Source organism: Sorex araneus, chromosome 11, assembly GCF_027595985.1.
Source record: "Sorex araneus isolate mSorAra2 chromosome 11, mSorAra2.pri, whole genome shotgun sequence".
NCBI classification, from domain to species: domain Eukaryota; kingdom Metazoa; phylum Chordata; class Mammalia; order Eulipotyphla; family Soricidae; genus Sorex; species Sorex araneus.
Genome location: NC_073312.1, coordinates 47,167,750 through 47,194,566, shown reverse-complemented (window position 1 = coordinate 47,194,566; position 26,817 = coordinate 47,167,750). Strand labels below are relative to the sequence as shown.

The following is a 26,817-nucleotide window of genomic DNA, read 5'->3' as shown; positions in this document are numbered from 1 at the left end:
CGAATACTGGAGTCAGGCTGGGCCTTTAGGCCAAGGAATGAGAAAGATGCTGTAGAGAGGAAGGCGACAGATAGCTCCGTGGAAGTTTCCTTTATGTTCCCTTCAAACAACAGGGGCCCAGCAGGAACCTGGGTTTGAACTATCCTCTCCCACCCTGTTCTCAGGCCCTGCTCCTGCCCCTCAGTCAAGCTGCACCAGTCTCACGGGCAAGGGCGAGGGCAGTCGGGGGCTCCACTGCATGTCTGTCCGATGCACAACCTGCAGCAGCTTCTGCAGCTCGGCCTGCACTTGGCACAGCTTCCCTCTGTCGATGGGGCCCCAGGAGAGGCCGTACAGGTACACACAGCACTCCACCGGGATGGGGTAGAGCACGCGCTTCAGCTCCTTTAGTGCTGACGTGTGCTCCAGCAGGCTCAGCAGGCCCAGCCTAGACACGGGGTTGTCCGAGAGGCCCAGGGCGCGGAGGTGTGAGCAGCGGCACAGGGCTGGCAGGATGACACTCAGGTGGACGTCCTTCAGCCAGCAGTGGTTCAGGTCCAGATGTTGCAGGGTGCCTGACACCTCCTCCAGCAAGGTCTCGAGGGGCCCCGGGACCACATGGGACAGGCTGTTTCCACTCAGGTCCAGCTTCTTCAGGCAGGTGGCATGAAGGCTCTGGGACAAGTAGGTGATGTCAGCGTCCAGAAGGGTGCAGGAACGTATCTCCAGGGTGTGCAGGGGCGCCTGAAGGCAGCTGGGGAGAGATGGCACAGCATGGCTCTCAGGAATAGGCCCATGTGGGAGGCTGGTCCAAAGTCTACCTCCTCACTCAGGCAGCCAATGGGCACAGGAGCACATCTTTGATGTGCTGGCTCCATCTCAATATACCTACCTACTAGCCCCTTTCCTACCTCCTCCAGTTTGGGGGAAACAGAGACCCACATTCAATAAGTACATTATTATTATAGATAGGAGCTATTTGATAATAAATTCATAGGATGAGCCTCTTATTACTCGGGGTTGAGTTTGGGGAATTTGGGCCCAGGACAGACTGTCTTCATCTCAAAATGTCTGGGAGGCTTGTATAGACACCCTTCCCGAGTGATCCTGTGGAGCCCTCTCTTTGAGTTTCTCATCCCCTGGTGGGGACTCCAAGAGAGAATGTGGTGGTCCCTGCCTGCTCAGTGTCCAGCCAATCCAATAGCATGACTTAGCAGAACACACAAAGAAAGGTCGGAATAGATACAGGCACATGTGTTTCTTCATCAAAGCAGAGCCCCGTGGCCCAGGCTCCACCCTTGATTCCATGAGCAGACGAGAATGCACCCATGTCCCCCAAGGAGCACTGTGAGGACTCTTGGGAGGGCCCTGCCCACCTGTTCACCTGAGCACTTGATGGAGGTTGCCTGAGAGGTAGGAGTAGGCCAGGTGGAGCTTCTTGAGGTGGCCCAGCTGGCCTAGCTGGGAGAGGAAGTAGCTGGAGGACTGCTCGGCCTCGGGAGAGAAAGCCCAGTGGTAGTAGGCCAGCTTGAGGCTGCGCAGGTTGCAGATCCTCCCCAGCTGGGTGGCAAACAGGCTTTGCTCGGACAGAGCCCGGAACCAGTCGAACACCTCTAGTTCCTGGATGAATTCCAGGTCCAGAGTTTTTAGGATCCCAATAAGGCTGTTAAAAGGCATTTCCTCAATATGCAACTTCCGGCAGCAGAGACGCAGAGACCCTCGGCTCTGCTCCACCTTGTTCAGGAGGCTGGCGAGGAATGTATCTAACTTGAAGGGGCCTCGCAGGAAAAGATCAATGTGTAACTCCAGTGGCTCTCCCGACTGGCGAGGTGCTTTCCTTGAGTCCTCTGCTGCCACAGGCTGGGCTATGGCCTGCTGCTTCTCAGCCTTGACCGTTGATGGCAACCAAAAAGGGAACTTGGCCAGGGCCTCCGAGGCACCTTTCCCCTGGACCTGCTCGAAGTCCAGGGTCAGATCCAGCACCCTCAGTTCTGACCTCCTGTGGGGCAGAGAAGGGTGTGAGGGGACGCTGGCAGCTGGGGAAGGGGTCCGTACCAGTTCTGGAATGCTCAGCGCCTCCATCCCCAAACTTAACTGGCCTCCCACCCAGTGGCTTAGTCCTGACCTAATTTCCTTCCTGGTCCCCATCCCTCAAGGCATTTCAGCTGCATCATTCATCAGAATGATGAAACTCAAGGACACCCCTCACCCTTCATTTTGTACCCCAGCACTGTGTTATTTGGAGGGTAAAAAGCATTGCTCAGGACGACTGAGGGTACCCACCAGCAATTTTCAGCCAACCAGGCCAGAAGAGGTGTGAGGACCAGCGGATGCAGTGCTGCTCGGGCCCTGTAGTGCCTGGTGGAACTGGGGATGTTCTGGGGACCATGTGGTGCCCGAGAAGGAATGCAAGTGTGTTGTAATGTACTATCTCCCGGTCCCAGCCCCAGCAGATTCTAATGCTGCCTCATCTTTATCCTTCTGATGGTGCTCTGACCTTGGTCCCAGTATTCTCCTTACCTGGGACAAGTCCTGTGGGCAGGAAGGATGTCGAGTCCATCCAGCACCGCTTGCAAGCTCTCATGGTTTGGCCACTGCACTATGAGAGAGCCCAGGCGGAGAACAGGGAAGGGCCAGGCCTGCACCAGTGCCTTCAGAGCCTGCCTGTGCCCCTTGGCAAATGCAGTCGTGAGCAGTGGTGGGAAGAGGTCGACTGTGAACTCTTCTAAAGCAGGTATAGTCTCGCTGCTCAGCAGGCTGTGGGCTGCCAGTTCCAAGAGTTTGGGTAGAGTTGGACGGCTCATCTCTGGGAAGCTGCTGCGGAATATAGTAGAATAAGGTGGAATACAGCCTTCTGAGGAGAAGAAACACTGTTTAGAGTCCATCCCAGGCCACGATGGGGCATCCAAACCATTCACATCCAGGGGCTACAGCGATAGTAAAGCTGGTAAGGCGCTAGTCTTGCACATGGCCAACCCAGGTTTGATCCCCGGCACCCTATATGGTCCCCCAAGCACTGCCAGGAGTGACTCCTGAGTGCAGAACCAGGAGTAATCGCTGAGCACCGCTGGGTATGGCAAAAAAAGAAAGGAAAAGTAACTCAACCCATCCTAGAATTGTGACTTCACAGGTCTTGCGTGTCTGTGACTTTGTGTTATGCCTCACTCCTGGTTCTGGGGTCATGGAGCCCAGAATCTCAGTATTTTTTTTTCGGTCACACCTGGCGATGCACAGGGGCTACTCCTGGCTCTGCACTCAGGAATTACTCCTGGCAGTGCTCAGGGGACCATATGGGATGCTGGGAATCGAACCCGGGTCGGCCGCGTGCAAGGCAAACGTCCTACCCGCTGTGCTATCGCTCCAGCCCCAGAATCTCAGTTTTTTAGATGTATTTCTTCCTAGGCTCCAGAAACTGAATTGGCTCCAAATTTCCTCCTCTGCCCTCATCACCTACTAAGGACATGAAACCAATCCCCACATTGTTTCTGTTAATTCTACCTCCAGAATGTGTACAGATTGGCTCACTTCTTCTTATTATATGGGGGGGGGTGTCACATCTGGCTTGCACAGGGGTTATTCCTGGCTCTGCACTCAGGACTTACTCCTAGCGGTGCTCAGGGGACCATATGGAATGCTGGGAATCGAAACCGGGTCGGCCGAGTGCAAGGCAAACACCCTACCTGCTGTGCTATTGCCCCAGGATTTGGCTCACTTCTTATGGCTTCCACTCACCTACCCCCACTAAAGCCTCCTGATTTTTATTTATTTACTTTGCCATACTCTGCAGTGCTCAGCGCATACTACTGGTTCTGAACTCAGGAAACACTCCTGGAGGGCTCAGGGGACAATACGTGGTGCTGGGGATCGAACCTGGGTCAGCTGTGTGCAAGGAAGACACCCTATCTGCTATACTATTGCTCCAGCACATCACCACTTCCACTTTTACAACCCCATCAGCACCTCTGTCCCAACTGCTGCAATAGCCTTATACCTTGTCCTGCTTCTGCCCTTTCTCGGCTATGGTCTTGGTCATTTCATGCTGCTTCTTGGCTTAAAACTCTCCATTGGGGTCAGAAAGATAAAGGACTGGTGACATGCTTCGCATGCAGGAGACAGAGGTTCAATCCCAGGCATTTCATGGTTCCCTGGCACTGTTGAGAGTGATCCCCAAGCACAGAGTAAAGAGAATTGGGAGCAACCCTTGAGCACCACCAGGTATTACAAAACCCCAAAAATAAAACAAAAATAATGCTCCACTGATTTAATTTTCATTCTGAATACAGGTACCTGGTGGCAGCCCCTTAGCTTATCTGGGCCCGTTTCTAGTAACTCCCCAGCATTCACTCTGCATTAGTAACCCACTATGGCTTCTGTGCTCTTCCTGAAGCCAAGTAAACTACCTCAGAACGTCCTACCTGTGCACTTCCTTTCCTGGGTCAACCACGTGCAAGGCAAATGCTTGTACTAGCTCTCCAGATCCCCCACCGCACTATTTACTGGTTCTTTTAGTAGTCCTTATTTTTAACTGATAGCAAATAAAGCATATCCTATTCATGCTTTTAAAAAGTAAAGCAAAACGTAAAACACCTCTGCCGGGAGAGGAGAAACAGAACAGTTGGTCCCGGAAGTTTTACACTCAACTGTGCATGGTCTAGCTAAACAGCCTTTCTGGATTGAACAGTTTTTGTTTGTTTGTTTGTTTTTTGCTTTTTGGGTCACACCTAGCAATGCACAGGGGTCACTCCTGGCTCTGCACTCAGGAATCACCCCTGGCGGTGCTCAGGGGACCATACGGGATGCTGGGATTTGAACTCGGTCGGCCGCGTTCAGAGTTTAGTATTGACATCCTCTCTCCCGCTTCCAGGCTAAATGAGAGCGAGCTTTTCACTTAAACTCCTTTCTTCCTCACATAAAGTGACCAATAGGGTCTCACTCTTTTTCCTAAACGTCTTTGTTTCTATCAAGGCCTCAGGATGAGGCTCATTCCAACGCAGCTGTCATTTTAATAACTCAACTGATCTTTCCTGCCTCGGGGTGCTTGTAAGGCAAGTTTTAGGAGGGGGCTTAAGGGATTATCATCGAGGACAGAAGGACGCTGGGCAGGAAGCCCGGCGTGAGCCACCTGCCTCCAAGGAACGAAGTTCACAGCAAAGACTCGCGAGAGAGACCCTGAAATAACTCAAGGAACAGCACGGGGAGTTGTCAGGGCCCCAGGAGCCTCACTTGGGGATCCGTCGGGTCCGCCTGTACCCACGGTTGGGCAGGGAGGGTCACGGAAATGATCCCACCCGGGACTCGATGGCGGGAGTCCAAAATGGTGGCCACCGGTGCACTTGGTGGCCCCCGTACTTCCGCTGGGGCCGGAAGTCCGCCTCCATTCTCAGTCCGCTAGTGCCAGCCAGGCCCGCGTTCTTGGGTTCCTAGGTACCGAATGGAGCCGAAGAACGTGCGGTCCTGTTCTAGATCCTCACTGGACCGAGAGATCTGGGTCGCCAGACGGGAGGACCGCGAGTCTGTGTGTCCACTCTGCGCAGGAGGGCGGGAATTAGCATAAGGCCTTTTACTGAAATCCTGGTTAAAGGAGAAGGGAAACGATCAAGGCTGAAGGAAACTAGAGCCCCGATACCTCCACTGTGCCACTGATCTCAGCCTTTCCTGCTGAGGCTTACTTAGGCTGCCGGGAACTCTTAACAGCGCGAGCGCTGAGCCAAAGTTACACAGACCTGTCTCTGTTCCTGGGTTTTATCATTAAAACGTGGAACACAATTGTACTTGTTTTCGGGTTACGATGGGGAAAAAAAAACATATGCATCACAGAGCACTGAGCCTTGTGCACATATAAGAGCTCAAACAGCGTGCTCTCTTTTAAGGTTCTACGAATGAACACCCTTCCTCACTTTGCTTCATCTCGTCCTCTTGGTCTATGGAACTCTTGGCAAGCCATCTAACCCAAAACAGAGATAATCACAGGTTAAAAACTATTTTAGCAACATATAAAGTAGTGCGTGCCACTTTACATGGGGCAAAATAACACTGGAGATAATCACAAGAGTTAGGGCCTTTAGGCTGATGAGAGGATTCCTACATTGAAACAATGAAAAGTAGACATTGTTTCAGATAAGTGCCAGATCTTTGCAATGAACTGAAGTGTAGTCAGTGTGAGAAGCTGGAATTAGTCTTGTTTTAACTTAGTTGTTGATGAATAATCCTGGGTATAGCTAAAGAGAAGAACAGGATCAAATCTTATCTGGCTGGTAGAAAGTCCTATTAAAGAGCTGTCATTCAAAGTATCCCTGCTGATCATTATAATGTCTGAGTTAGATTGATAAAAATCTCTTTATAATATTGGCAAATAAAATTGGAAAATTTTTAGTGATCCTTATTATAACAGAGGCAGCCAGTTTCCCACAGAACACCAAAGGGAAGTGTCCTCTTAGCTTGATGTGTGAGATGGTGTGAAGAATGCTCTAAGGGGTTAGTTGTGGCTCACTAGGAAGGGAGAATGGATCCCTGGGGTTATGTGAATAAAGTTCAGCCTAAAGCTTTTACTGCCAATTCAGTTTCTTGCAGTAATGGTTTTGAAGACATTAATTCCTAATGCTGCACTGGACAATGAGGAGAGGAAGAAGGTATATGCTTTTGCTTCCTGAGACAAAGTTTTCCATGATTTTCAGCAAGATCCAAACAACTGAGATTTCTCTGAGAGAGAAACACTACAGAACCCAAAAAATCAAAAGCCTATGAGTGGGAGGGAATTCTGCAGGGAGTTCTGCATACAGCTTGGGGGAACCAGCGATACTCAGTGAAGTTATTTGATTGTGACCTTATGTCTTTGATTCTTAATTCCCCTCACACAAAATGAATACAGTAGTACTTAGATCAAGAAGTTGTTGGATGGGCCAAAGGGGGTAGGGTGTTTGCCTTGCAAACAGCCGACCCAAGTTTGATCTCCAGCAACTAGACTGTTCCACAAGCACACCAGGAGTAATTCCTGAGTGCAGAGCCAGGGGTAAGACCTGAGCACTACACCCCCCTAAAAAAGAAAGTTGGAGAGAAAAATAAAATATTTCACAGAGAGTTTTTCCCATGTGTGGTATGTAATAAGACCTGAATAAGTCCTAGTCATTATCATTATTTGTAGTTCATATCTTTTAATTTTTTACATTTTTGTAAGGTTGTGAGCCTTTGAATTTTACAACTTGTTTAGAGTATTGTAGAATCAGCTGTTAATAAACTCACTTTATGTTAAATTTTCTAGTTTATTATTTCATCTCATCAAAGTATTTACATTCATTTGCTAATACTGTCATAGACACAAAATACCACAAACTAGGAGGTTTAAAAACCAAATGAATTTCACAGCGGGTAGGGCGTTTGCCTTGCACGCGGCCGACCCGGGTTCGATCCCCGGCATCCCATATGGTCCCCCAAGCACCGCCAGGAGTAGTTCCTGAGTGCAAAGCCAGGAGTAACCCCTGAGCATCGCTGGGTGTGACCCAAAAAGCAAAAAAAAAAAAATGAATTTTCTCAGTTTTGGAGTCTAGAAATCTAGATCAGAGAGTTGGCAGTGGCTGGAGAGACAGCCTGGGGGTTAAGGCGCTTGCCTGCACGCATGGTTCAATCAGTACTACATGGTTCCCTAACCACTGCCAGGTTTGGTTCAACTTCCCCCCACCCCCCACACTCACACAAAAACCAAAACCAAAATAACAAAGAGTTGGCAGGATTATGTTCTTCTGAGACTCTCTCCCTGGCGGTAATGGCTGTCTTCTCCCTGTGTTCTCACATGTGTTTGTGTGGCTCTTCTCATCTTCTTGTTTTTTCCTTTTAACTACCCCAACAGTGCTTAAGGTTTACTCCTGCCTCTGTGCTCAGGGATAACTCTTAGTGATAGTTAGGGAACCATATGTGGTACCAAAAATTTAACCAAGGTTAACCACATACAAGGCAAGTGCTTTAACCCCTGTAAAACTTCTCCAAGTTTATAATCACTTCTTTTAAGAACATCAGTCACTCCATGTCAGGAATACCCATAAGACCTTATTTCCCCATAGTTATCTCTTTAAAGGCCCTACATCTCCAAATGGTCACATTTTAAAATACTGGATTTAGGACTTTAACATGAGGGTTTTGGAGTGTGTGTGTGTGTGTGTGTGTGTGTGTGTGTAGGGGGTCGGGCAACAGAAATGTAGTCCATTACATTTTAAAGCCTTTTTTGTGGAAAAAAAAGTAAAATATTCCATCACTCATTGTACAAGAAGTCATGCCCTTCTTTCTTCGTAGGTCTGAAGCTGATCCCTGATATAACATCACTCCGCCAGTAAATAGCTCAGCATTTGGGGCTGGAGAGACAGTAGAGGCATTAAGAAGATTGTCTTGCATACTCCGGACCCAGGCTCCATTTTCAGCACCATATGGTCCTCCAAGCACTACCGGAAGTCACTCCTGAACACAAAGCCAGGAATAGCCACTGAATACAAACAGGTGTGGGCACCCCCACCGCCAAAAAGAGAAAAACTCAAAAAAATAAAACAAAATTTTTCTTCCCAGCATTTTCTCTAAAATATAAGATATAACCACAACACTGTATTATCACTGTGTAAAATTTATTTATTTTGGTTTTGGGGGTGATACCCAGTGATGCTGAAAGGCTACTCTTAGCTCTGCTAAGGGGTCACACCTAGAATTTCTCAGGGAATCATATGTGATGCCAGAAATTAAAATGGGGACAGTTACATACAAAACAAACTCTTTAGCCCATATAATCTCTTCCTGTCCCTATAATATAAAATATCTATTCCAGGTTCAAATTTTCAATCATTTTTTATTTTTTTTTATTTATTTATTTTTTTGCTTTTTGGGTCACACCCAGCGATGCTCAGGGGTTACTCCTGGCTTTGCACTCAGGAATTACTCCTGGCGGTGCTTGGGGGACCATATGGGATGCCGGGGATCGAACCCGGGTCGGCCGCGTGCAAGGCAAACGCCCTACCCGCTGTGCTATCGCTCCGGCCCCTTCAATCATTTTTTAAATAATTTAAGTCAATACCAAAATAAGGTCTACATGGTAACTGGGCAATACATTTTTTTCTATCTTAATTTACCTATAGTCTTTCAAAAATGCAACCTATAAAAATAGAGGTAAAATAAATAAGAATTAAAATGCAATCTATAGATTTTATATTCGCCTGTGTGCACACTGTAATTTCCCATTCCCTATTTTACTTCATAGTACTTATTTGTATTGTCAAAATACATTCTTACATGTATATCTGGCATACTATCTTTCCACCTGCCCACTTGTAGAATTAAAGTTTTATCAAAGCAGGGAAAACTAGCAGGGAGCAGGGATTGGAATGTCCTGTTTATTGTTGTTCCCTTTAATTAGTGATTTTTCCCCTAAGACCTTTTCCTCTCTTCTGAGATGGAGAAGCTAGAGAGGGATAGTCTGTTTATTTTTTCCCTTTTATTTATTCAGGATGTTAGCATGAGAAGGTCATATGGTTCCATGCACTTTTTGTGTGTGTGGCAGGGTGGGGAAAGGGGGGGAGAAATAAAATACCAATCAAGATGCTAGCTTCCAAGACTAACCCTAATAAAATTAGTGGAGAATATGGAGGAAAACATGGCAATGGAGTGAAGGGGACCTGGTTGTAGGATGATATGTAGGCGATATGTATCTCCTACACATGTAGGAGATATGTAGGATGATGACGTGACCGTGGCCTATAACCTAATGACAAAAACAAAATGCATTCGGCATGAAGATACTTCTCTTTAGGCTACTGCAGTAGAGACAGCTCCTGCACCAAAGATCAGTGTCTCGGAAGAGTGGTTCTGCCTTAAACTTTTATAGTGACTTTTATAGTGAGGCATAAACAGGTTGCAGATGGGGCTGTTTGACGTGGAGGAAGCCTCAATCTGAAGAGCAAACATATTTTTCTTTGTGGTTATCCAATTTCAGAGAGAAAAACATTTCTAATCTTAGTACTCAAAGAATGGAAAGTCGGAGCATATGTGTCTCTGTTGTTAGAGATTTGGGCAAATAAATCATTTCTCCTCCTCCTCCTCCTCCTCCTCCTCCTCCTCCTCCTCTCCTTCTTCTTCTTCTTCTTCTTCTTCTTCTTCTTCTTCTTCTTCTTCTTCTTCTTCTTCTTCTTCTTCTTCTTCTTCTTCTTCTTCTTCTTCTTCTTCTTCTTCTTCTTCTTCTTCTTCTTCTTCTTCTTCTTCTTCTTCTTCTTCTTCTTCTTCTTCTTCTTCTTCTTCTTCTTCTTCTTCTTCTTCTTCTTCTTCTCCTTCTCCTTCTCCTCCTCCTCCTCGTCCTCTTCTTCTTCTTCTTTTCTTCTTCTTCTTCTTTTCATCATCATATTCTTCTTCTTCTTCTTCTTCTTCTTCTTCTTCTTCTTCTTCTTCTTCTTCTTCTTCTTCTTCTCCTCCTCCTCCTCCTCCTCCTCCTCCTCCTCCTCCTCTTCTTCTTCTTCTTCTTCTTCTTCTTCTTCTTATTATTATTATTATTATTATTATTTTGGTTTTTGAATCATACCTGATGGTGCTTAAGTATCTCTCCTGGTTTTGCTCAGGGAACCACATGGGGTGCCAGGGATTGAACCCAGATCGGCTATGTGCTAGGCAAATGCCCTGCTCACTCCTATCTCTCTGACACTGTTTCACACTTTCTTACACTGTTCCCCTTTCTTTCCCATCCCATCCTCTTCTTTTTAGGTGTCCTTAGTTCTGCTGTCAATTCCTCTGGTTTGTTTCTATTTCATTTCAGCTATTCATCAATTTTATATTTGTATATTGTACACACTGGTGAAAACATATAATCCATTTTTTCTGACTTATTTTGCTTTGTACAATTACCTCAAGTTCCTTCTATTTTTCTGAAAATGTTTGTATATATAGATACATATATGTTTATATATACATTATATGTATATATGTGTATATGTACACATAAATTTGTGCATGTGTTACATATACATATATTACACATCCTTGTTTTTTCCTTTGGCAGATGAAGAATGAAATTTGGGCCACACTTGCTGGTGCTCAGGGGCTCTTCCTGACTCTTTGCTGAGAAGTGACCCCTGGGAGTGCTCAGGAACCAGTTGTAGCTCGGAGGATGAATCCAGGGTCGGATGCGTGCAAGGCAGAGAATTTACCTCCAGCATTATCTCTCTGGCTCCTAGACCTAGTTAAAAAAAAACCTTCTTAAGGAGGGTCCATGCTGTTTTCCTAAATGGCTATCAATTTGCTTTCCCACATAGAAGTTTATCAGAGTTCCTCTCCAAATCCTTTCCAACAGTGACTTTAAAATTACTTTATCATTTTTTTGGCGGTGGGGCACACCCAACAGTGCTCAGGGCTTACTCCAACTTTTTTCCAATAAAGATCTTTTTAGATCTGTCACAATTTCTCTTCTTTAATTGGTTCTGGAATAGCACTGGAACCAGACCTTTATTATTATATAAAGAGCCCAGAATAGGGGCTGGAGTGATAGCACAGCGGGTAGGGCATTTGCCTTGCATGCAGCCGACCCAGGTTTGAATCCCAGCATCTCATATGGCTCCCTAAGCACCGCCAGGGGTGGTTCCTGAGTGCACAGCCAGGAGTAATCCCTGTGCATCGCCAGGTGTGACCCAAAAAGCAAAAAAAATAAAAAGAACCCAGAAAAGACTTGATGCCTCTGAAAAGGAGGTAAGGAAAACCTCTCTATTCCACATATCAGAACATACAGTGAAATCAAGACATCCCCAGATCAATCAATCTTGGGCTTTATTAGCATTATTATATCACCTGACATGTGACCGCTGGCAAAGGCAGAGAAATTATTCATCATTTTGTGACGCTGTCTTAGCTCGCACACTCTGGTTTTGCTGGCTTCCGGGACAACAGTAGACCCAGGATGGAAATAAGAAAAGAGCCAGTGTGCAACACCTTCAAATTTCATAGTACTGTCGGCTCACTAGGGTCACAGAAACTGTGAGGGGAAAGTTGCATAGAAGACCACCAAACTCAATAACCTAAGCAGACCGGAAGACTCAGCTAGCACCAACCAGCAGAGCAGATCCTCAGACAATGACTTTAGTAACATTGTGAGATATAACAATGATCACAAATTGACTCTTATTGATCTAATTTTTATAATTCCATTTGCCTTTGAGCTTTAGTGAACAATATGAAATAAATTTGTGCCTGCAAGGCTGGGGTGGTGGGTAGGAAACTGGGGACATTGGTGGAGGGTAGGTCACTCTGATGGTGGGATGGTGTTGGATCACTTAATGCCTGAAACAGTTTGGTAAGTCATGGTGTATAAAAAATTTTTTTTAAAGAAAAAAGTCAGAATCGGTCAAAGAGATAGTACAGCGGGAAGGGCGTTTGCCTTGCACATGCCAATCCAGGTTCAATACCCAGCATTCCATAAGGTCCCTCAAGCCCTGCCAGGAGTGATCCCTGAGTGCAGAGCCAGGAATAAGCCCTGAGCACGGCTGGGTGTGGCACAAAAAGGGGGAAAAAAGAAACAATAGGAAGAAAGAAAAGAAAGAAAGGAAAGAAAGAAAGAAAGAAAGAAAGAAAGAAAGAAAGAAAGAAAGAAAGAAAGAAAGAAAGAAAGAAAGAAAGAAAGAAAGAAAGAAAGAAAGAAAGAAAGAGAGAGAGAGAGGGACGGAGCGATAGCACAGCGGGTAGGGCGTTTGCCTTGCAGGCGGCCGACCCGGGTTCGATCCCCGGCATCCCATATGGTCCCCCAAGCACTGCCAGGAGTAATTCCTGAGTGCAAAGCCAGGAGTAACCCCTGAGCATCGCTGGGTGTGACCCAAAAAGAAAAAAAAAAAAGAAAGAGAGAGAGAGAAAGGAAGGAAGGAAGGAAGGAAGGAAGAAAGAAAGAAAGAAAAGAAAGAAAGAAAGAAAGAAAGAAAGAAAGAAAGAAAGAAAGAAAGAAAGAAAGAAAGAAAGAAAGAAAGAAAGAAAGAAAGAAAGAAAGAAAGAAAGAAGAAAGAGGGAGGGAGGGAGGGAAGGAAGGAGAGGGATAAAGGGAAGAAGGAAGAAAGGAGGGAAGGAAGGATAGGGGAAAGGAGGGAAGGAAGGTAGGAGAGAAGGAAGAAGGGAGGGAGGGAAGGTGGGAAAGAAGGAAGGAGAAGGGAAAGGAAGGAAGGAGAGGGGGAAGGAAAGAAGGAAGGAAGGAAGGAAGGAAGGAAGGAAGGAAGGAAGGAAGGAAGGAAGGAAGGAAGGAAGGAAGGATGGAAGGAAGGAAGGAAGGAAGGAAGGAAGGAAGGAAGGAAGGAAGGAAGGAAGGAAGGAAGGGAAGAGAAAGAGAGAGAGGGAAGAGAGAGGGAGGGAGGGAGGGAGGGAGGGAAGGAAGGAAGGAAAGAAAGAGATTTTTTTTTTTTGCCTTTTGGGTCACACCCGGCGATGCACAGGGGTACTCCTGGCTCTGTACTCAGGAATTACTCTTGGCGGTGCTCAGGGAACCATATAGGATGCTGGGAATCAAAACCGGGTCTGGGGGCTGGAGCAATAGCACAGCGGGTAGGGCGTTTGCCTTGCACACAGTCGACCCGGGTTCGATTCCCAGCATCCCATATGGTCCCCTGAGCACCGCCAGGGATAATTCCTGAGTGCAGAGCCAGGAGTAACCCCTGTGTATGGCCAGGTGTGACCCAAAAAAAAAAAAAAAAAAACGGGTCTGCTGTGTGTAAGGCAAACACTCTACCCATTGTACTAATGCTCCAGCCCCAAGAAAGAAAGAGAGATAGAAAGAAAAAAGAAGGAAGGAAGGAAGGAAGGAAGGAAGGAAGGAAGGAAGGAAGGAAGGAAGGAAGGAAGGAAGGAAGGAAGGAAGGAAGGAAGGAAGGAAGAACTCTTAGTGATTCTCATCCAGCCAGGCAGGACAGTTCCATGCTAGTACCACCAGGGCTATATCTGGGGGTGCTCAGAAAATCACATAGTGCCAGAGAGAAAACCAGGGCTGAGAACATGCAAGGCACAAGCCTTAATCCCTTATACTATCCCCAACCCAAGGCCTTCTGTTGTTACTGCAGTGTGGATCATCACATGACACGAACCATACACTCTACCACTGATCCAAAGGCCCGAGGAGCCATTCAGGTCTCCCAGCAGGTCTCTGCTCAGGACCTCCAGGACCCTCAGCCATACCCCAGTTGAGTTGGCAGCTCTGAGTATGACATATTTGAAATACCACTGATTTTCTCAGGAACTCATAGATTTCAATGCAGGTTTTCCTCCCCACGGAGATTTTCAGCTTAAGGACCATGAGTCTGTTCAGCAGGGCATGAGTTACGTCCCTGGTTCTTGTGAGCAGATAACAACTTTATCTACCTCTTTCCTTATCCATGAAAATCAGTGTTTATTGCTGACCTACTCCTACCATATGGATGGAATTAATTCATCCAATTGGAAAGGGATATCCTAGGATTTCAATGGTTTCCTTTCCCTGAGCCTAAGAGTGAGACAAAAGCCAGTGAGATAAATTATCTCTTGAACACTGCTAGTCTCAGGGCTGTAAGGATACTCACCTTCTTCATCATCCAGTATTCACAGCGAGGCCCCACCAGGATCTGCTATGCCTGTTGTCCTTGTAGCTTATGCCTACTTAGTCCTTGAGGGGTCGGAGGCCCAAGTTTCCTCTCACTCTAGGGTCATCTTTTTACTTTCTTAACTGGGGAATGGAAGACTAAGGATTACCTAAATAGATCATTTAGGAACTCAACATATTCCTCCATGCTACCTGGGTTAAAAGCAGCTTGTTGAGGCCAGAGCAATAGTATGGCAGTTAGAGTACTTACTTTACATGCAGCCAACCGGGGTTCAATCCCTAGCATCCTATGTGGTCCCCTGAGCCTGCAAGGTGTGATCCCTGAGACAGAACCAGAAATAAGCCAAAAGCACTGCTGGATGTAACCCCCAAACAAAACAAACAAATTTTTAAAAAGTAGCCTGCGTGATTTCAGTCAATTACTCCCACCAAGATACGTGCTTCTTTAAATGTCAGCTGAGGGTGAGTCATTGAGAGGTTAAAATGCTCGAGGCAGCGAGAGCTTATAACTGGAGATCATTTCTAGAGCTAACTGTGAGTCTGAGGGTTCAACTGAGCTTACCACCTGACAGGAAGTTCTGAACACGTATTCACATCGGATGTTAGGGTACTTGGCTCAATCTGAGCAGCACCATAACAGTTGTTTTATAAACCAACCACTGTGGGCTGCACAGTCTTGCTCCAGATTGATAGAAGTCCAAGTTGTGATCTTTTTTTTCATAGGAGCTTGCCATGAATTCCATAAGGTGCCTCTTCCTTCCATTGATACTTCCAACCCCTAAGCTCTGCCAAGTCTTATGACCCAGCCAGAAGGGCTTCTTTTTTTTCTTTTTTTTTTTTTTTTTGCTTTTTGGGTCACACCCAGCGATGCTCAGGGGTTACTCCTGGCTTTGCACTCAGGAATTACTCCTGGCAGTGCTTGGGGGACCATATGGGATGCCGGGGATCGAACCCGGGTCGGCCGCGTGCAAGGCAAACGCCCTACCTGCTGTGCTATCGCTCCAACCCCTTCTTTTTCTTCTTTTTAAAAAAATTTTTATTAGTGAATCACCGTGAGGTATGGTTACAGACTTACAAACTTTCGTGCCTGCATTTAATACAATGATCGAGTGCCCATCCCTCCACCAGTGCCCATTTTCTACCACCAATGGTCCCAGCATCCCTCCCACCATCACCACCCCATCCCCTCCACTCTACCCAGGCTCTGTGGCAGGGCATTCCCTTTTGCTCTCTCTCTCCTTTTGGGTGTTGTGGTTTGCAGTAGAGATATTAAATGGCCATCATGTTCGGTCTATAGTCTGCTTTCAGCCCACCTCTCCCATCCCAAGTGGGCCCTCCTAGCACCCTTTACTTGGTGGTCAAAGGGCTTCTTGTCACTGCTGCTCACTCTGCTGTTCTGCAGGGAGCTTTCCCGTTTGGGCTGCATTTCAGCACGAGTACCTGAAAGATGGGGCAGGGGGCTGGAGGGCATGTGAAGCCCCAGGTTTAATTGAGCAGCTGACTGGCAGTAACTTCCAAACACCCTGGGTGTGGGGGCACCCCCGCCAGGAAAAAAATATTTCTTAAAAACTAGAATACTGTACAATTCTCTTTTCCTTCTCCTTTCTCCTTCTCTTCTTCCTTCTCCTGCTTCCCCACCCCACCCCCCTTCACTTTTCCCGCTTCTCTTCTTCCCAGCTTGTACATTGGAACGGAAGCCTGGCCTTCTTCTGGCTCACTTTCCTTGTGGGCAATGTTGAGGTGACTCCCCCCTCAGGGCCCCCAGCTGCAGGCTGGTCTCCTGGGCACTGGCCCGAGAGCATCCAGCAGGTGCTTCCTCCCCCACAGCTTCCATGGTGTCAAGGCAAGAGCCACAAAGACCTCATGAGGTTGTTCCCCCAACCGACACGTCTAACCCCAGAAAATTTAGGATGGGGTCCAGGAACTGGATGTGCCATGTCCCCACCCCTGGGAGGGCGGAGGAGGCTGCCAACCCAGCCCAGATGGGCCCTGGAGCTCGGACAGTGCTGGAGAGACGGAGCTGGGTGCCCGCCACCATGTTCTGGGTTCCTGTCCTGTTGGTTCTCTTTGCCTTCTGCACAGGTGAGAACACCCCGAGGTTTCCAGGTCCTGGCCCTTTCCCCTCCCCTGCCCTGCCCTGCCGCCTATATGCTTTTGTGTCCCCAGGTTCTGAGACTCAGCCTGTGCTGAAACAGCCACCATCAGTGTCCTCGCCCCTGGGAACCACAGTCCGCCTGGCCTGCGCCTTGAGCAGTGACTATGACATCAGCAATTATGCCATCTACTGGTACCAGCAGAGGCCTGGCCACCCCCCCAGATTCCTGCTGAGGTATTTCTCCCCCTCCAACAAGCAAAATGGGGCCAATATCCCCCCTCGCTTCTCAGGATCCAAAGACGTGTCTTTGAACACTGGGTATCTGAGCATCTCTGAGCTGCAGCCTGAAGATGAGGCCCTGTATTATTGTGCCGTGGGGACCGCAAACACGGAGAAGGACAGAACAGGAGTCAAGGAGCCTGCAGCTTCAGAGTCCCCAATGTCCCAGAACATGCTCTTCCCAAACTGAAGCCAGGAGGCGCACGTCTTAGCACAGAGGGAGAGGAGAGGTGAGGAGGGTCCAGCAGGGCCACGCAGAGCTGAGACAAGAACTGTCTGTCGCCCAGCAGCGTGTCTGTGGGCGTCATGGGAAGGCTGGATTGTGAGATTAAAGCTGCTTGCATCTGAGAAGTTGTTTTGCAGAATTTGTTCTGACCATGTTGAATGTGAACCCTATTGAAGTCCAGATGGGCTATGAAATATTCAAATGGGGAGGGTGCAATGGGCAGGGTGGGGGTGGGGGTGGGGGGTGCGGTTAAAGGTCCCAAGAGACTGGCTGGTCACAGATGGCTTAGACAGATACCCTGCCTTTGTGTTTTGTTTTGGGGTCACACCCAGCAGTGCTCAGGGTTTACTCCTGGCTCTGTGCTCAGGGATAACTTCTAGTGGTGCTTGGGGGACCATATGCAGTGACTGGGATTGAATATGAATCAGTTGCATGCAAGGCAACCCTTTTCACTGCACTATCTCTCTGGCCCAGAACCCCTGGTTTTGTGGGTAGCGGGGAGCAAGGGGACTGTCTCTCTGCTGAGGACAGGATGCTCTGCTGTCATCTGATTACGCACATGGATTAGCTTAGAGAAGGCTTTTGTTGGGCCTCTGCAGAGGAGAACTGGTGCCTAGCAATAGAGCAAATTCACTGCTGACAATTGGGTGTAGGCAGTTCTCTGGTGTGGGCATACCCTGTGCTCGGGCAAATACCCACCAAATGCCAGTAGAGCTCCCTCCTACCCTTACTTAGAACAACCAAAAGTGTCACCAAGCATTGACAACTGTCCCCAGAGTCGCAAAATTCCCCGGCTCAAGCCACGCTGGCCTAGGTGAGGTCACGATTCCGCTCCACACACATGTGACAGCGGCTGGCAAGTATTTCCTGTCCAGGACTAGGTAGAGCTGCTGGTTCCCTGGGTGATAGGGTCTTTGTCTGCCCACAGATAATCTGTGCACAAAGGGCAGCACCATGATCCTGTTCAACTGAATTAATGGAAACAAATTGTGCAGGTCTGGGTCGGACATCCTGAACAAACTTCCCAGCTCCGGCCTCGAGGAAGCATGATGAGAAAAAAACTGAGGGCCTGGGTTAAGGGATGTGTGATCTGCAGTGACCTCCCAGAGATTTGGCAGGTTTGGGAAAGGGGATCCTGTGTTTAGAGATAACCTTTGATTCTTAGGGGTGAGGGATGTCTTGCAGGAAGGAGCAGGGAATCAGGTTTCCGGCCCCTGGGCAGTGGGTGGGGGTCACACATGCACAGGTGTGCTGGAAAGGGGTGCAGCCTGCCCCAGAACCCCAGACCAAGGACCCCAGTCAGAGATAGGAGTGGCTGAATACACCGATAGAAGCTGGGCCAGATCAGAGGGCACGCGGGGCTCCCCCATGCCCTCATGAGAGCTGTTAGGGTTCCCACAGTCCGGTGCCTTTCCCAGGGCTGCTGCTGAAGGAGGGACTGTGCCAGGGACACAGGGCACAGGGCACAGAGCGCTCAGAACATGCAGCTCGGGGCCCAAGCAGACCAGGACTGGTTCTTAGTCTGGCCTCACTCAGTGTGGCCCTCATGAGCTCCGAGGGATCTCAGGAAGTCAGGGTGTCTGTCGCAGCACCCCATGGTATGGCTAGACTGACACCCAGGGACTGCCCAGCGAGGGCGTGTGGCATCCATGACATACACCTGGGGAGCCCGGGGAGAGTTCATGAAGGTGAGCAGACATCGCGTGGCTCTGCCTGGAACACCCTGGGTGAGAGTGGACTGGGCCATGCACCCGAAGCCAAGGGTGTTTGCTTTCAGCCGTGAGCTGCAGGCCAGCGTGTGAGGGCAGGGAGGACTGGACAGCAAGCTGAGTCTCCCTGGACCCTGGGTTCCAGGCGGGTGGTTTGAAAAAGTTCTTCCTTCAAGTTTCCCAGTGAGAAATCACTTTTCTGTCCTTTCCAGAGCTTATTTATCTATGTAAGTAGACCACTGAAACAGTGTCCACACACTGTGTGTGTGACTGTCTCTCTTGCCCCAGACACTCACCACTCCCCATCTCCTCAGGGCCATTTCACGTTTGCAAAAGAACGGATTTCACAACCTTTCTGAGTTGCAGTCTACACCTAGCAGTTGAAGTATTATCCTGTGCTCAATTATTTTTGCATAACATGAAATTTTCTTAAGCAACTCCAAGAGGAGTTGTGAGTTAATAATAATAATAATAATAATAATAATAATAATAATAATGTCACTGTCACTGTCATCCTATTGCTCACGATTTGCTCAAGTGGGCACCAGTAATGTCTCCATGTGAGACTTGTTGTTACTGTTTTTGGCATATCAAATATGCCACGGGTAGCTTGCCAGGCTCTGCCGTGTGGGCAAGATACTCTCAGTAGCTTGCCGGGCTCTCCAAGAGGGATGGAAGAATTGAACTCAGATCGGCTGCATGCAAGGCAAACGCCCTACCCGCTGTGCTATTGCTCCAGCCCGAATAATAATAATAATAATAATAATAATAATAACGTAGCAAAAATTATCCTTCACACATATCTTACATCTGGGCCCTTCTCAATTTAAAGCAAATGTGTTTATTTGCTGTCGGGGAGCTGCCAACTGAAGCTCAGGAGTCCTGGAGGCCTTTCCCAGTGGCTCTCAGCACACAGAACAACTGCAAGGATCTGCAGCCATGCTGAGACCACCCAGCAGTGCTCAGGGTCACACCACGGGGTATTTAGGAGACCATGTGGTGCCAGGGGTCAAACTGGGGTGGGCTGCATTGAAGACATGCCCCTTAACCCCTGTACAATATTTCTGGCTCTCAACACAATTTTCAAGGTCATATAAGGCATGACTGTGAGTATCTGAGGACCTCCCTCTCCTCCACTCCTACTCTTAGAGTAGACTAGAGGCCTGGGGGCTGCCATTTCAGAGGGAGGAGGGCAAAGTGTCAGAGGTTCTCAGCTCCAGGGAAACTTGTCCAGTGTGAGAAGTCTCATCACCTCCCTTCTCTTCCTCACAGCCCTGCTGACGGCCACCACCACACAGGGACCCCGGGGCCACCAGGAGTGTCACTATGACTTGGGGAGGAGGATGGACTCAAGGGAAGAAAAGGAAATGGACTCATTGAAAGCACTGTCCTCTGGTGGAGAGGAGACAGAGAGAGAGAGAGAGAGAGAGAGAGAGAGAGAGAGAGAGAGAGAGAGAAAGGGAGGGAGGGAGGGAGGGAGGGAGAGAGAGTACCCAGTAAACGCCACCTTTATAATTCTATCACATTTCTCCAACACCTGCTTCCTGCCAACCCTCCACCCATTTCCTTCCCTGTCACTGTCCCTGCCCCTGGGACCATCTGCCCCCGAAATCCCAGGCCAGGGAGGAGGCCACAGACCAGGGTCCCTGGAGAGCAATGGTAGGCACAGGTGTGGCCGGCCAGGAATGGGGAGTGGGGGAGGCAGTTGAATCCTCCTGACCACAGGGCAGCTGGTAAAGGCCCCTCAGGGACCTCAGATACCCCCCTCAGAGTATTAGCTATGGGCCTTAGAGCGGGCAGGAGTGGGGGATGGAACCAGAGAAGGCCCAGGCAGAAGACAAGGTCACATACAGAAGACAGAGTCATCTGTCAGCAAGAGAGACCAGGGCACTTGCCATCCCCTCTCCAGGGAGGGAGCCCAGGGCAGTAGAGACCTTGAACTCCAGATGGCACCTGGGAAAGGCGAGCTGGGCAGTGTGGCCCTTAGGGGACAGAGCCCAGGCCCCCAGAAACACTGGCCCCTCCTGCTGCTGGGCCTGACCGTGGGCGCCCATGGCCTGCTGCCTTCCCCAGAAGCACCCAGGACCACAGCCGTGGGCCCAGGACCCCCAGCAGGAAGTAGCTCCTGGAGCCTGTGGGACAGGTAAGGCCCTGAGGGTCACAGCAGAGGGTCCTGCAACCCAGACTAGAAGAGGAGGACAGAGAACAGGTGGCCGAGGGGAGAGCGCCCTAGCAGACCCATGCTTTATTTCCAGCACTGCCACTTGGCCCAGTGCAGAGCGGGGCCATATTTAGAAACAAATATGATTGCATTAAGGTATTATTTCTCTTCATGATTGAGTCGAGTTTGGGGTAACCCTTTAATTTTGCACCCAGGCGAGTGCCTCACTGGCCTCACCCTGATCCTCTGGGTTGGGTGGAGAGAGGGGGGCGGGAAAAGGGCAGGAGCCGAGTCTTTCTACTTAGCTCACCAGCACTCTTCACCCCTGGGTCTCCCAGTCACCAAAGCCAAGGCTGCCTGCTGTGCCTGGCTCCCTGGGAGCCCAGCCTGTCTCTGGGTGCAGAGGCCTCCATGGGAAAGGCCCAGCCCAGGGTCTGGGGAGCAGATTCACTTGCCCTGCCGTGTGCGCTCAGCCCTTGCTCTATGCACGCTGCGAGTCTGAGGGTAGAAACCCCAGGTAATGGTGTTTATGCTCACACATCTATGATCAAGTCTTAGTGATAAGATTCCTAACTGGGGGCTGGAGCCATAGCACAGTGGGGAGGGCGTTTGCCTTGCATGTGGCCGACCCGGGTCTAATACCCAACAACCCATATGGTCACCGAATACCATCAAGAGTAATTCCTGGGTGCAAAGCCAGGAGTAACCCCTGAACATCACCGGGTGTGACCCAAAAAGAACAACAACAACAACAACAAAAGTTTTCTAACTGGAGGAGAAGGACCTCCTTCTCAGTGACCCACAAAGCAGGCTGGGCTGTATCTTTCCTTTCACAGGTGGGGGTAGAGGCTCCGAGAGGTGAGGACCCTTGCTTAAGATCACCACAGCTGACATCAACTTGAGTGTCCTAACTCGGCAGCCCCCAACAATCCTCATTCCCATCCCCTAAGCTCCCAGGCCTCAGTTTATATCCACTGCGATGTGGTGGATTATAAATGGGCAAGGGACCCCATCCCAGGGATGCTGGGTCACTATGGTGGCAGGCACGGTCCGGCTGAGCCCGTTTAGTACTGTAGCCCAGCAAGGGAGAGTAGAGGGGTCGGCACCCCAGACGGAAAATACAGGGGGATGTAGAGATCCCCCACCCCCACCCCACCCAGAGGGTGAGATTTCACTCCAAATCAATGTCCAGGGGGGAAAGAAGCCTAGATGAGGTACAGTCATAGGGATTCACCTGGGCATGGGTCCGGGTGTGGACTCTCAGGAGGCCCCCAGGGGTCCACCAGGCCAGTAGATCTTGGAATCAAGGTAGTGAAGGAGGTTGTGAGCGGAAGACTGGAAAAGAGACTTCATCTGGGGACTAATGAAACATTTTGTCATTTGCTTGGGAGAGGGGTTTGGGCCCCCTCCTGAGGTGCTCAGGAGCCACAGCTGGCTTGGTGCTTGGGGGTTGCTCTGGGTGGAACTGGGGAGCAAACCTGGCCTTGCTTCCACAGAGAGAGCGCAGGGCCCTCTGTGCTCTCTCCTGGCCTGTGGAATGGCCAGATAAGGTATACAGAAATGTAGGTCTAGAGACCCTCTCAAGGAGTATGCTTGGGTGTCCCTGCAGAGTGGACAGCTGTGAGGACAGATGCTGGCGGGAGGAGAGACAGAAGAGGTAGGGTCAGCATACAGTGTTAGCTTTTATTTATGTGTAAGACAAGTATTGGCCCTATTAAATTTACCTTTGTACAGTTAAAAAGTATCAGTAAAAAAGTACCTTTGTATCAATAAAAAAAAGTCAATAGAATAAAATAGAAGAAACCCAGATTATCAATCCAATTCACCTGCGTATTTATGCTGATTTTCATCTAAATCTAGATCTATCTGTCTTTATGCCAGTGCTACACTCTTTTGCTTACTTTAGCCTAGCCTTGCAGCAACATTAAAATTTGGTAAATGTTCATCCTTGGTTTTATTTTCTTTTTCAGATTGTTTTGTTTTTTGAAAACCATTGCAATTCTGTATATGAATTTTAGGATCAGGTTTCCTGAAACAGTGCCTGGCTATTGAGATTTTGGTAGGGATGACAGTGAATTTCGAATCCTCTTTGGGTAATATTGCCATCTTAACAATATTCAGTCTTCCACATCGTGATCACAGATGTCTCTCCGTTATTCATCTGGAGATGGTCACAGGCAAAGTGGGTGGCTGAGATGGACTTGAACCTCACCATATGGGCAGGAATAAGTATCCATGGTGAGGAAAGATGACAAAGATGAGCTTAGCTTGGTAGTCTGAGGTTAGCAGTCAAGCCTGGGTCAGGAGAAAGGAGGGATGGGAGCTGCTGAATGCTTGGGAAGAGCTTGCAGGAGAAAGAAGGGTCACCTCTGGGTCATGTCCTAAAGAGGAAACAAATCTAGGATGGAGAGAGGGTCTAATTAGCCTTGACTGAAGAGGTCTGAGGGAGAGACCGGGAGCGGGAGGTTCCCACTCTGTTTCAGCGCATCAAACAGGACCTGGCAGACAGAGGCTTGGGAAGCATTGTTGGTACAGGGACAGAGGAGGAATGAAGAATGCGATGATAGGTTTTTGAGAGCTCAGAAAAGGCTGCGGTAAAGAGACAGAACTGAACCAGGTCTCAATGAGGAGGAGCCAGGAGTGACCTGGTGTCTGTGGCACGGGGAAGAAGTCTACTTAGCCTGACCTAGTTTTGGGGGAAGAACATCCGGGGATTCTAAAATGAGACAGGAGAAGTTGGGCGAGTCTGAGCCAGCTCGGGAGTCACCACACCACCACAGGAGAGGGTGAGGCACTCACAGATGGTCCAACTGTCTTCTGAGTGAAGAGTCACCATCACAAGGGGTACTAGGTGATGGAGGACAGGCTTAAAGGGGTCACTCTTTGGTATCTCCAGGAAATGAATGTTGTTCCCGAGAGATAGTATAGAAGGTAGGGTGCTTGCCTTGCATACAGCCGACCCAGGTTTGATCCCTGGCACCTCATATGGTCCCTTGAGCCCCACTAGGAATGATGCCTGAGCCAGGAGTAAGCCCTGAACACTGCAGGTGTGGAGAAAGGAAGAAAGGAAGGAAGGTAGGAAGAAAGGAAGAAAATAAAGGATGAGAGAAAGGAAGTAAGGAAGGAAAGAAGGAAGAAAGAAAGAAAGAAAGAAAGAAAGAAAGAAAGAAAGGAAGGAAGGAAGGAAGGAAGGAAGGAAGGAAGGAAGGAAGGAAGGAAGGAAGGAAGGAAGGAAGAAGGAGAAAAAGAAAGAAAGAAAGAAAGAAAGAAAGAAAGAAAGAAAGAAAGAAAGAAAGAAAGAAAGAAAGGAAGGAAGGAAGGAAGGAAGGAAGGAAGGAAGGAAAGAAAGAAAGAAAGAAAGAAAGAAAGAAAGAAAGAAAGAAAGGAAGGAAGGAAGGAAGGAAGGAAGGAAGGAAGGAAGGAAGGAAGGAAGGAAGGAAGGAAGGAAGGAAGGAAGAAAGGAAGGAAGGAAGGAAGGAAGGAAGGAAGGAAGGAAGGAAGGAAGGAAGGAAGGAAGGAAAGAGAGAGAGAAAGAAAGAAAGAAAGAAAGAAAGAAAGAAAGAAAGAAAGAAAGAAAGAAAGAAAGAAAGAAAGAAAGAAAGAAAGAAAGAAAGAAAGAAAGAAAGAAGAGGAGGGAGGCAGGGAGGGAGGGAGAGAAGGAGGGAGGGAGAGAAAGAAAGAAAGAGAGAATGAAGAATGAAGAAATGACTGTTGTTGCCTTAGACAAGGGTCGAACATGGGGACTCTCTAAGCTGTGGGCCCACCTGGGAGGTGGGGGGCAGTGGCCCAGCCTTAGAACGGACCCCCGCCCGCCGGCTGCAGCCCTGTCCTTTCGTGCCCCGTAGGTTTCTGCTCTGGCTCAACACCCAGAGGGCGGGCCCCAGGTGCTGGTCCAGCAGGCTGTGGCCCGAGTCATGGTATGTCTTTGGTGCAGGGACCCAGCTCTTCGTCCTCGGTAAGTGACCCTCCAGCCTCCCCAGCCTGTCCCTCCAGTCTGCTCTTGCTGCCAAATCATTTTCTCTCTGGGTGGTGGGGGCTGCTGCATTCAGCTGCCTTTCTTCAATGAACAGGGAGGACACTGGTCTTGGGTTCCCAGCAGGAACAACTGCATTCAGAGTCTAACTGACCAGCAGTAAGACGTGGTAGTCCTGGGGGGCCTGAGCCAGGAGTTTGGGGAGTTGGACATGGACATGGTGAGTTGAGAGGGCTCCTTTCCCCAGGGATTGTCTAGGGCTAGTACACACGCTGGGCCAGGAGGTCAGTTTTCATGGGGGACACTCAAAACTCCAAGTGTAGGCCGAGAGCTTGATGTCCACCCCGACTGGGAGGGCCACACTGGCAGCTGGGGTAGGGCTGAGGCTGTGACAGTCCCTGGGGCACGGAGGACAGCCCCGCACTCACTGACAGATGCCAAGAGAATCTGCGTCGCTTCGGTGGCAGTCCTGTGGCCTCTGTTGGGCTGTGAGGACAAGAGGCATTGGGTCTAGGTGAGTGGGGATTGTTGAGGACACCCCCCCTAGGATGGTGGCAAACTAGAAGTGGATCCAAGGGGCAGAGACGCATGGCTTCCAGGACACCCTGGACCCTGGCTCCAGGTGTCTTACCTGTCCGAGGAGACGCTCGCTGCCCACCTTCCTCACGGGAGAGGATGGTGGGGGGGGGGTGTTCAGTGTAGGAAGGAAGGAGGGTCAAGGCAGCATGGATGCCAGGTGGAATCAGGACTCACCAGAGGGGTGAGCGTGGCCGTGGGGGCCGCTGTGTCTGCTAACTGGGGGAGCAGCCCCAAGATCTCAATGACATAAAGGCTCTTGCAGGGGGACAGGCAGAGTCTGAGTGGAGCCCTGTGCTCTGCTGGCAGGGGCGAGTCCTCCTCACGAGAGCTAATGATGGGCAGGGGTCGCGCTTGGTGACCGGAGAGGAGGCAGCTCTGGTCTCCCCGAGGCTCCGGCCTCCTCGCCCACCGCGAGCCAGCGGAACGACTCAGACACAGCACCCCAGAAGCACGAGGGCATGTGGGCTCTGAGGCTGGGCTGAGGGCTCCGGAGGTCAGGCTGGATTCCAAACCCAGAGAGCAGCAGGAGGAAGGCCCCCCGCTCCCCTCACACTCGGAGAAACTAAGGCTGCACAGCAGAGGGGTTCAGCCCCTTCACTGGTCTTCTTGGGAAAGGGACCATGGGCGAGGCCCCTGGCCTTGTGGGAGGTGACGACTGTCCGCTGCCCGGGGGTGGGAGAAGAAGCCAGGAACGAAGACTGGTCCCAACAGGAATGCCCTAGAAGGTGCTGGAGGTGGGGGGGCTGCCCCAATACCTGAGTGGGCTTCTCACGCCCCTCTCTCTGTCCACACAGGCCAGCCCAGTTCCACACCCGTGGTCACTCTGTTCCCACCCTCCTCGGAGGAACTCAGGATCCACAAGGCCACGCTGGTATGTCTGATCAGTGACTTCTACCCCCGCACCCTGACGGTGGCCTGGAAGGCGGACAGCCGCCCCATCACGCAGGGCGTGGTGACCTCGGAGCCCTTGCAGCAGAGAAACCTCAAGTATGTGGCCAGCAGCTTCCTGAGCCTGTCCACGGAGCGGTGGCGCTCTCACCGCCAAATCAGCTGTGAGATCACACACCAGGGCGGAACCGTAAAGAAGACGGTGGCTGCCTCAGAATGCCCATAGGTCCCCAAGCTTCCCCCACCCGAGGGGGCCCAGAGGAAGAGGACCCCCAGGAGGGGCGCCCCTCCCACCCCAGCCCACCCCAGTCGTGCTCTCAATAAAACGTCTCCCTTGGCAGTCAGGCATCAGCTCAGGCTCATTTCCCACC

General features: G+C 49.7%; 2 protein-coding genes and 1 gene segment (V, D, J or C); 2 read left to right on the top strand and 1 right to left on the bottom strand.

The window, feature by feature from the left end:
* Positions 1-180: 180 nt before the first annotated feature.
* Positions 181-26,817, bottom strand: part of ZNF70 (zinc finger protein 70) — a 42,870-nt gene continuing 16,233 nt past the window's right edge. Inside the window, exons 2-4 of the mRNA XM_004607578.2 lie at positions 2,500-2,830; positions 1,364-1,978; positions 181-733 (exon numbers count right to left, since the gene is read on the bottom strand). Of these exons, the coding sequence (XP_004607635.2) occupies positions 181-733; positions 1,364-1,978; positions 2,500-2,783 (1,452 nt within the window). The 5' untranslated portion in view covers positions 2,784-2,830. The remainder of the gene's footprint in view (positions 734-1,363; positions 1,979-2,499; positions 2,831-26,817) is intronic.
* On the top strand, positions 16,573-17,100 carry VPREB1 (V-set pre-B cell surrogate light chain 1). Its single transcript, XM_055118923.1, has 2 exons — positions 16,573-16,618; positions 16,703-17,100. Exons 1-2 carry the CDS (start codon positions 16,573-16,575, stop codon positions 17,098-17,100), a joined length of 444 nt encoding a protein of 147 aa, XP_054974898.1.
* LOC129399342 (immunoglobulin lambda constant 2-like) lies at positions 20,792-26,672 on the top strand. The segment is given in 3 exon segments: positions 20,792-20,988; positions 24,852-24,961; positions 26,353-26,672. Coding segments are annotated over 3 exon segments (627 nt in total).